We start from the raw sequence: 11,233 nt of genomic DNA on the forward strand, positions 1-11,233 counted from the left end.
TTCAGGCTTGTAACTTTTGATGGATAAAATTAAACATGATGAAACTGAAATATTTTAAATCAGGATAAAATACAGTTCTTTTGATGTATCAAAATTCCTTTTTTTAGAGTTTTGGTTACTATTGAGCCGGTCGCTCCTTACTTACAGTTCTCTACCAAGAACTGTTTGATGATGCAATCTTCGAACACTATTAAGCTAAAAGAATAAAACTTTCAGGAATCGGTCTAAAGCCAAAAATCCATTTCAAGAAATTGTAAGAGGAGGAGACGGGGGACAAGGGAACTATTTAAAATCTAATTTTTTTATATTTTTATTTTTTTCAATGAAAACCCCAAAAAGTGGAGTTTTCAATGAAAATACTAAAAAATAAAATATTTTTGAAAATTTTTATTTTTAAAACCTTAGGGGAGGGGGGGGGGGTGAAAAATCCCGGCTATCGAAGCAATCTAGGGGATAGAAAATCATTTCTCCTAGGAAAATGTAGGGGAAGGGTATTAGGTATTTTATTCAATAAAAGATAAAAATAAATCAAATTTCGGAAATAACTTACTTGGATAGTTTGTTCATTATTTGGCTCTTTGTCTAATACAGTTGTACTGTCTCGAACAAAACCTTCATTTACATGTCCATTACTACCTCCATGTCCCTAAAACAAGTAGAAAAAATTAAACAGATTAAATTATAAGTCAGATTAAATTTGTCAGGTTCAGTCAAGTCAAATTTGCTAAAATTAAGGATACACAATAAAAAAGTAACTAATATTCCTTGATCTTATACGGTTTAAAAGTAGAGAAAGTGCGAAAAAAGGTCAAAAAAGGTGTGAAGTCTCAAAGCTTCAGATAAATATAGGTGCTTTTTGGTGTTAATTTTTTTATCCTTTTTTTTATTAAAGGTACAAAATGAAATACTGACTAACGTGATTTGATTCCTAACATGACTGCTAGTCTGCTTGGACCCTCGAGAGTGCAAAAAAGGCCAAGAAGTAGGCTACAAAAAGTGCTTGAACTCTCAAAGCTAAACTCTCGATATAGGAGCTTTTTATTTAGTTGGTCAAAAATAATATTTTATCATCTTTTTTTATTAAAGATGCAAAAGAGTGATTTTTGTGGTTTAGTGACCTGGCATGGCCATTAATGTGTTAGAACCGTCAAAAGTTCATCTTGTGCTCAAAAAGTGCAAAATGTGCTCAAAAAGTAGGAAAATTGGAAAAACTGCCTCATCATATAGATATAGAAGTTTCTTAGGCCATCCGAAGCATAGTTTTTTCACACCATTTTCTGTTAAAGATCTAAAATACCAGCTTATGTGGTTTATTGACCTAACATGGTCGTTAGTCTACCTGAAGCATGGGAAATTATCTTTTTCGCTCAAGAGGTGCAAAATGTGCTAGGTAATAGAAATACAAAAAGGTGCCTCTTCAGACAAATATAGAAATTTCTTTAGGCGTTCAAAAACAAATATTTTTTCAACTTTTTTTTTAATAAAGATGCGAAATAAAATAGCGACGTTTGTGATCTATTGATCTAACAGGGCTGTTAGAGGGCATGAAGCCTCAAAAAGCCTAAAAAAGTTCTAAAAGGGCAAAAAGTGCCTCTTCAGTTAAATATAGGAGTTTTTTAGGTTTTCAAAAGCAAACTTTTTTTTTGTTAACAATGCAAAATAAAATAGCGGTATAAGTGATTGTATTGATCTAACATGACCATTAGTGTGCATGCATCCTCAAAAAGTCACTTTGTGATCAACAAGTAAAAAATCACTTTGTCACTTTGTCACAAGTCACTTTGTGATCAACAAGGTTGGTATCATATAGATATCGAAGGAGCTTTATTTGGAGAGAGGTTAAAATTAATCTCTAATCTCCCTTCATTCACAGGGATTATTAGGATTAAGCTTACAAAATGAAAGCTGTGGGCTGATAGCTCCCCCCTAATTGTAAAATAGAAATTCCTGTGTAAGGGAACACTCTTTTAAGAGAACAGATATGATATAAGAGAACACATTCTTTTACTTAGTGATACAAATATTTGTTTAATTTGGCGCAGACACAAGAATTCATTTCCGAGACAAATTCATTTTACCGAAAGTTAAAAAACGAATGAGATACGTGGATATTATTTCTTAACATTACCACCACATGAAAATTAGAATAATAAAAAAATGACATAAAACACATTTAAATCAAGTAACGGAGTCAAGACAATGGTGTTCTTAGCAACCTACTAATCATAGGCAGCACAATAGCGCTGCATAAGTAAATAACGATGTTGGCACAATGTATTATTATTTTTTTTCTTATAGACCAGAGCGGCGTTTTCAGGCTCAGCGGGTTCGAACACAGGTTTTTCTCGTCTAGTTTCAAGTTTCTACTTTTTCGTCTAGTTTCAGCGGGTTCAAAGTTTCAATTCCGTATTCTCCTCGAGAACCCGCTTAGTGAAAACGCTTGATGCACTAGACGAGAACAACCCGTGTTCGAACCCGCTGAACCGCGAACAACCCGTCTTTGAACAAGGGTTGTTCTCGACGGATTGTAATTTATGCCCTGGGGCATATAGGATTTTTATAGGAAGCGTTGTAGCAGAAACTTCAAAGAGATTGGAAATTAAAAGGGCTAGTGCCCTTTTTAATGGTCGAAAGTGATTGAAGGGCAACTAACCCTCCTCTTACGTCCTATTTCCCCAGACACATCCAATCAAAATTTGACATAGCCATTTTGTTCAACGTAGTTTAAAGTTCTGGAAATTAGGTCTTTCAGGATGACAATCCCCATACAGCCCTCAGGGCAAGGGTTGTAAGTTATACCCTGGGGCATATACGGTTTTTGAAGAAAGCGTTGTCTTAGAAACTTCAAAAAGGGCTCATTGGATTGGAAATTGAAAGGGCTAGTGCCTTTTTTATTAGTTGAAACGATTGGATGGCACCTAACCTCCTTCCCACGCCCACCATTTCCCCGAACACACTCAATCAAAATTTTGAGACAGCCATTTTCTTCAACGTAGTTGAAAGGCCTAGAGATTGTTTTTTTTAGGATGACAAACCTCCCACAGCCCCCAGGGCAAAGGTTTTAAGTTATACCATTTAAGGTGTTTAAGAAAGTTTTGTCGTAGAAACTTCAAAAAAGGCTCATTCAAATGAGAATTGAGAGGGCTAGTGCCCTTATTAATAGTAAAAAGCGATCGGAGACTGAATGACCCTCTCCACCCATCATTTCCCCAAACACTTCCTATCAACGTTGTGATACAGTCATTTCGTTAAACGTAGCTGAAGGTTCTAGAAACTATGTCTTTGAGTATGACAAGCCCCACATGCCTCAGGGCTAAGGTTGTAACTTATGCCCTGGGGGGCATACAAGGCTTTTATAGAAAGCGTTGTCGTATAAACTTCAAAAGAGCTCATTTGATTGGAAATTGAGAGGGCTATTGTCCTTTTTAATAGTGGAAAATAATCGCAAGGAGAATCCCCCCCCCTAGGCTCATCATTTCCCCAAGAATATGGCCTATTTGTTCAACGTAGCTTAAAGTTTTGGAAATTATTTCTCTGAGGATGACAACTCTCCCCCCATAGCCCTCAGGACAAGGGTCGTAAGTTATGCCCTTGCGGCATATAAGGTTTTAATAGAAAGTTTTGTCGCAGAAGCTTCAAAAAGGGCTTATTGGTTTGGAAATTGAGAGGACTAGTGCCTAATTTTTTAGTCGAAAGTGATCAGAGGGCAAATGCCCCCCCACCCCCTGTCTCGTACGCCCATTATTCCCCCAAACACTTCCAATCAAAATTTTGATATAGCTATTTCATTCAACGTATTTAAAAGGTTTGAAAATTATGTCTTTGAGGATAAAAAATCCCCCCAGCCCTCAATGCTAGGGTTGTAAGTTATGTCCTGGGGGAAGGTAAGGTTTTTATAGAAAGCATCGACGTATAAAATTCGAAGGTGGCTAGTGGAATAAACTTCGAAGGTGGCTAATAGGCTAATTCGAATGACCATAAATAAAATCAAATAATCTACCAAGCATACAACCACAACAAATCAGTATCAACAAATAAATGAAAACCAAAACAAACTGAAACTAAAATAAATAATCGAGTCAAACTCAAAACAAGCAGAAATTAATATGAGTAGGGTTCTAAACCCCTAGCTTTCTAAAAGCCAGAATATAATTTGTACTTTACTGAATTTTTTTTTAATGTTTTCATTTTTATAAATTTAAGAAATCAAAAATTAATTAAGATTGTAAGGAATAAATATCAGCATATGTATATGACAATGCATATTTTCTTCAGTAGATTGATTTGAATTTTCTTAATTAAGCGTTTTTTTAATTAATTAGAAAAAAGAGACCATAAATTCTTTTATTCAAATTCTTTCAAATTCAGATTCAAATTCTTTGGCTCTTTTTGTCATTTCTTTGAACATTTTTTTAGAAATGTTTTCAAATTAATTTATATTCGTTTTGTAACGGTTGAAAAAGAGTAGGAATGTTTGTAAACTTTCTTTTTATTTTTTATTTTTAGCGACAAATATTGGGCTATAATTTGAATTTCAGGCAAAATGTTCGATCAATCGTAATTTCGTGCAATAATGTTTTGCAATAATATGTGAGACGGAAAAGAAGAGGTCAAATTAATCGTATCAACTTCTTCTAACTGCACTGACTCTTGTAAGATTTTATGTCAAATTTTGGAAACCCAGCTTCATAAAACACAGATCTTCAAAAACATACTTCCAACCCTTGTGAAACCAAATAGCAGAGTTCCATGTTCCAGAGAGTAGTATCCGTATGCTGATCAATAGACTTTGTATTTATAGTTATTTCAATTATGAATTGAAATTATAAATAATAGTATCGACCTTATTCCCTTTCAAGGACTATGTTAGTTCAGTTATGAATTCAAGTATGAATAAAATAATCTACCATATTCCCTAGGCTATAAGGCCAGAAGGCCTTATATAATGGGCTAGAAGGCCTTTGGGGTTTGTTTTACGCATCTGAATGTTTCTTCTTTTTTTCTTAGCTTTATACATTTTTTTTTCAAAAACTAACTCCAATCCCTTACATGTGAAATCAAATAGCAGAGTTCCAGCGAGTAGTGAGTAGAATTCCAGTGTCAGTGAGTAGACTTCCAGTGAGTAGAATTTCAGTACCAGTGAGTAGTCTTCGTATGTTGCCGAATATACTTTGTATTTATGTTTACTTCAATTATGAACTCAAAAACTGATCACACAGGGTAACAAAAAAATACTTTTTGAAAATCGTCCAGGGTTTCCAGTTGAATTAGACTGATTTGGATGCTCTGAGTCTGAAAATGACCTTGGTTTTTCTCAATCCGGTCAGAATTTTTTGCTACAGTAATTTAAAAAAAAAAAATCAATTTTGTGAAAAAAAAACAAATTTTAGCGGATCATCAGCTGAGAAACCCTTGACGATTCTTTCCGTTTTCCTCAAGAAAAAAACCGTCAACATATTCAAAGTTAATTTTTATTTACTTCATACAAATTGAAAAGCATTATTCATAATAATAATAATAATAGAGTGAGCGTTACATGACACAAAATTTTAGAGTTCACGGCAGAAATTGGTGCTTCTTTGATTCCCGTGTGTCAGCAGCTTCTGGGTTGTCTATCTTCAGCAACCAGCAGTAGTCCACCATCATGACTGCATTCCATCTTCCCTGGTACCTCTTCTTCATTTGGCCCATGTCCTGGTGGAACCTTTCTCCCTGCTCGTCACTCATTCCCCCAAGGTTTTCAGGAAACTTCTCTATGTGTGAGAACTGTAAGTGTATCTTTATACTTATCAAACACCCGAGTTTTTGGAAGGCCTCTATCATGCTGCTGACGTATATGGCGTGGTTTGCTGTTTTTGTGTTCCCCAAATTATTGTGCACGATCTGCACAACGATTTCCACGCACTACACTCTAGCGTTTTCATTGAGTTTACGAGCTTTGTGTGCTACCGGAGCTGCCGTATCTGTGGGTCATCTTAAATGCCAGCCTTCAGCCTCTCAATCGTCAGTCAAGAAAAGGCTCACCACATGTAGATTAAACACTTGCCTTCTAGTACAGAGTGCGCGTGAACTTCTTTACTAATCCAAGCTTCATGCGTAGCGGTGGGAACAATATATTCTCCCAGTCAACAAGAGGTTTGTTTATGATGTTTCTCACCCCAGTTACTAACTGCTCTGGTGCCAGTCACCCTTTCTTTACATAGTGCTGGGATCTGTCTCGACTGTTCCACATACATATAAAGCATGGTTACTTCATGAACCCGGACTGCTGACCAAGTAAAAAGTTCATCGTCTTGAATTCGCCAGAGATGATCCATTGGTGATGCTCATATTGGATTTTGTTGAGCACGTAATTCACTGCTTCATATTTTTTTTGAGGGTTGTGGACTGCACAAGAAGGTATTGAGGTGAATTTGTTCCCGTTGTGGAGGAGCACACACTCAAAGAGCGCTTGTTGTTATAAATGAAGAGTTGCCAATTCCTTGGATCGTATTGAGGAGCGACGAGTTTACCAAGAAGTCTGGAAACATCTTGGCAGTTCACAAGGTCTAACTCGTGGCAGAGATACCCCATATAGTCCTCATGGCTTCTAAGAAAGAAAGTGATATGTACGTCTTCACCAAACAAATTTTCTCTTTGAGTCTGGAGGCCAACAGATCTGAGGAAGAATTCGACAAGTTGAGATCCCGACATTGTGAAAAGGGCTGCAGACTATCCTGTGCTTTATACTCCTCATCTGTATATCGTTCCACACCTACAGTGGTAGCCTTGTTTGCACTGTCGGGAAGCTCTGTGAACGCTGGTATAGAAATTTTTTGCGATGAACAACTGGACAGTGGGCAGATGGAAGGTCAGAGTACTGGAGGCTGTGTCAATTCTTCCGGTGGCCAATAATGCTGTGCCATTAATACCAGCTAGTATTAATGGCACAGAAGCAACAACCCGAAGTATGGTCTAATGGCTACCTCCAAACCATTTGAATCCCAACCTTCAGTGAAGTTTTTGCACCATTTGTCCACTGCTGGAGGTATTCCACACACGTCTTGCATACCGTGTGTTGTGCCCAGGACTTATCTTAGTCACCCAGTTTGACTTCGAAGTAAGCCTCGTAGGCACGCTTTACAAATCCTATGATATTTCTCCTGTCCATTGACAGCGTGTAATCTCTGCAGTTGTAGCAGAAAACGTCAGGATCATTCTTGCATGACTGTCGTGCCAAAGCCATATCAATCAAGTGAAAGAAATAGAAAAATGCAGGTTAATGTCAGGCACTGAAATTTAGAATCAATTTGATTGGCTAAGGGTTAACTAAATGGTCTTGCACTCACGCATACACGAATGCATATACTTTAGAGAACACTAATGTTGTAATTCAATATATTCTACAAGCAAGATATGATTGAACTAAAAACCCTTGATATTAGCACATGTACCACTCGTTAGTTAGGTGTACGGCTATATCTCAAAAAGTTGACCTGATAGAGCAAAATGAATGTGATATTTGGACCCAGAACACCAGAATTAGCCTAAATCAGATGAGAAACCCCTGATGATTTTTTGGCTGTTACCCAGTGTAGAGTCCATCTTAGTCCCTGTAAACTAGCTACGAGCCCCTTAGAACTTGTTTTACAGATCCGATTTATTTTTTTTTAGAAGTAATTAAACTTGAATTTGTATCAACCAGCACTTGAAACAATACCCAAGCACAATATAGAAACAAAACACCAGAATAGGTTAAGTTATTGGTGCATAATTCGTGAATTAATGAAAACTATTTCCATTGATTTTTCAACGATGAACAACTCTTTTATTTTGAGCTTAAACATTGGGACATGTTTTCAGAAAAACGTGCTTAGACCGCAGCGGAGTATATGACGTTTACAAAAAAAAAAAAATAATTTTTAGAGTATATTTCCAATTTTTATCTAATTTTTGAAAGGTATTTTTTTTTCTTTGTTTGTTTTAATTTCAGTAACTTCTCTGGTTCAATGAAGCTTATTTCAAAAAGCGAGTTTATGCTTTTCCTTCTTTTTGTTTTAGCGCTGAGGATGGCTTAGCAAGGAACTGTCCCAGAATATCTGATTTTTTTTTCTGAAAATCACCTTTTTGTACTTTTTTCTTCGTTTCTTGTTGAAAGCTTTACCTTTTCCAATTCGACCACACTAAAGGCAAATTATAACTTACCCTGCAATAGAATGACTTCATCCTCGTGTACATAAAGCAAAATTAAATTGGACATACTTCACTTTTGATGAGATAGAAATGTTTTTGAGGCACCTCAGAACTTGCTAAAGATTTTCGGCCAAAAGTTCAAAGATTTTTGAAGATTGAATTAAAAAAATCGAAGATTTTCAGCCTAAGTTCAAAAAGAACTTAGCTGACAAATGCATTTTAGTTTGAGCCTCAACCTGGCACATGCACAATATGTTATCACAGAGGTGAGACACAACGTCAAAAAATCCAAGAAAGACGCGGTTTGTTAGTAGAGCACAAGATTTGGTTTTGAAGAACTAGTAGGGGAGTTATTTGTGTGGAATAAAGGCGGAGCTATTTGTCTCTCCAGAAATAGCACTTACCTCTCTCTAGATTTGTTGCTGAGTATTAGCTACCCCATTTTTAAAAATGTAGGGATGTTACTATCTGATATGGAATAGCCTGATTGGCTGGAAAAAACACGTCACAAAAATTCATCAATAGAATTAAAGCACATTTTTTAATGCGAAAGTAATCTCTCTTTTCCCTTTTGGTTGAGTTATATATAAACAAAGTAATACAGACTAAATTAATCTCTCTTTTTCTCTTTGATTAAGTTAAAAACATAACTTGTTAGACTAAATATATAGACTAAAGTAATCTTTCTTTTTCTCTTTCTTTAAGACCTATAGACAGCTACATATACCGACAAAAGTAATATAGACTGAAGTAATCTCTCTTTACTCTTTGTTTAAGTTATCTATAAACTTATGTATAACTATGCATACAGACTGAATATATAGACTAAAGTAACTCACAGAAATTGTGAGAATCAGGGGAGGGGATGTACATAACTAAGAAAGTAAATAAGGGTGTCATTTACGGAAAACAAAGAAATGCATTAACCGGTAGAAACGAACTAGTTAGGCTATTCAAAAAAAACAACTAATAATTACCCTACTATCAACCAAGAAAGAATAGAATAAGAAGAAGGAAAAAAAGAAGATAAAATAACAAAGGGACTTGACAAAAATGACCCAAAACATCAAACCCCCTTCCCTAAATACGTGACTAACCTCACCTATGGCGGAATATCGTTATCTTTAAACTGTGAAAAATAATTTGCGCAATAATAACCCTCCATTGAATCAGTTGAAGAAAAACGCCCCTTTATGCCGTTATTGTGCCTTATCAAATTTAGATACCAAATCAGGACAGCAGTTACAGGGTAATTCTCAGTTTTTCTTCAGCCCTCAGAAATATTTCCAAACTGATGTGTTTTCAACGGTACAGTTAGAATATTTGACGAAGCCAGTAAACCCATGTGACGCTTAAGCTAGAATTTTGGGGTTTCTTTAAACCTCCTCAAAGAAAAGTCTGGCTTTCACCTCCCCCAACTCCCCCGAAAATTGACATTAGTGAAAATTAAATGTATAGGTTTTGTTTTAACGCCCTTATACTTACAGACGTTAATTTTTGTAGAGATTTTGGAGAACATGATTTCATTTTTTGGAAATTTGGGAAACCCAAAATTTGGTGAATAGCAGAAAGGCCGGCTTGATACGACCAAAAACTAAAACGACTATGAAATATGCAAAACGTCCATGTTTACATGAAAGCGCAGCTTATTGAATAAAGCATATCTCCAATGACGTCAATTCACGAAAATTTAGCATTTTTTAAATCTTGGGGGGGGGCAATTTCGTTGTTTATTTTCATTTAGTTTATGAAAAATACCAAAAAATAAGGATTTTTCAGTGTGAATTCTCCAAAAAGTTTTTTTTCAAATTCCAGGAGGGCCAAATACCTCCCCCCAAATTAACCCCGACGGATGGTTCAATCATCAACTTTACAATCATTACAAATAGGAAGCTTACCACAAGATTTAGAGTCGAGGACATCGACTTATCCGCATTAAATAACACATTCATCTGATTTATTTTCTAATGCTTACTCTTCGAGCAACAAATCATTAATAACAAAATATTACTGAGTGGATTTATATATATTTTTCCGGCATTAAGCATGCCATTCGCGAGACTTTATTCATTGTATGCAAAATACAGTTGTTTAGTCGTTTGTAACTATAAATTCTATATTGAAAAATAACCTTGCCATGATATTAAGCTTTACTGCTAATTATAAAGAAAAAGTACCGTAGGAGATTAACCTCTCTATTGGTTACACCATGAAGGTTGATGCTGACTAGATGAAAAAGTTTAGCTGCGTTATAACAACTAAAAAGAAATTCAGTTAATATCCCAATTTTAATATTAATATTTAATATAATATTATAATTTTTCCAACGAAAAACATTATAATAAATAATTGGTACTTGTTAATTATTAAATAAAAAAAACAAGTTGATTCCACTGAAAGTAAGGAGGGCACTTTGTATCGAAGGAGATGTCGTAGGAACTTCGAAAAGGTCTCATTCGATTGAAAATATAAAGGGCTGATGCCCTTTTTAATAGTCGAAAATGATTGGAGGGAAACTAATCGCCAACACAACTACGCATGCTCCTACTCCATCCAAATTTATTTAAAGCCTCCAAAGAAGTTCCAATTTCCCTAAAATTAATATGCAAATTATTTTTTAATTATTGATCTAAGGTGACCCAAAATAAAAACCTGCATTAATTCAAAAACGTTGAAAAAAAAAATTAACTGAAAATAAGGAGCAACATTAAAACTTAAAACAAAAAAAATTATTACGTATATGAGGGGGTTTGACCCCTAGTCAATACCTCACACTTTACGCTAAAGTTCAAATTTAGATCTAATTCTTTAAGAATGACACCTGAATCACACGGGCCGTTTAATTAGAATAAATAACTCTTTTGAAAGTACTAAAAAGAACTTTAGCGTAAAGAGAGAGGCATTGACTATGGGGTGAACGCCTTCCTATACGTAATCATTCCTGTTCGTTTTAAGTTTTAATGTGGCTCCTTACTTTCAGTAGCAAAAATTTACTTTTTGTGTTTAGTTTCTGATCGTTTTTTTTTTAAATAATGCTGGGAAATCAAGCGCCCCCTTCATA

General features: G+C 35.3%; 1 protein-coding gene across 1 annotated transcript in view; it reads right to left on the bottom strand.

Moving 5' to 3' along the window:
• Positions 1-10,224, bottom strand: part of LOC148940552 (sodium-dependent nutrient amino acid transporter 1-like) — a 76,157-nt gene extending 65,933 nt beyond the window's left edge. The window contains exons 1-2 of the mRNA XM_089105654.1: positions 10,071-10,224; positions 551-646 (exon numbers count right to left, since the gene is read on the bottom strand). Of these exons, the coding sequence (XP_088961780.1) occupies positions 551-646; positions 10,071-10,124 (150 nt within the window). The 5' untranslated portion in view covers positions 10,125-10,224. The remainder of the gene's footprint in view (positions 1-550; positions 647-10,070) is intronic.
• Between the last annotated feature and the right edge of the window lie 1,009 nt (positions 10,225-11,233).

This window comes from Artemia sp. Qi Xiang Cuo, chromosome 19, assembly GCF_049724085.1.
Source record: "Artemia sp. Qi Xiang Cuo chromosome 19, ASM4972408v1, whole genome shotgun sequence".
Classification (NCBI taxonomy): domain Eukaryota; kingdom Metazoa; phylum Arthropoda; class Branchiopoda; order Anostraca; family Artemiidae; genus Artemia; species Artemia sp. Qi Xiang Cuo.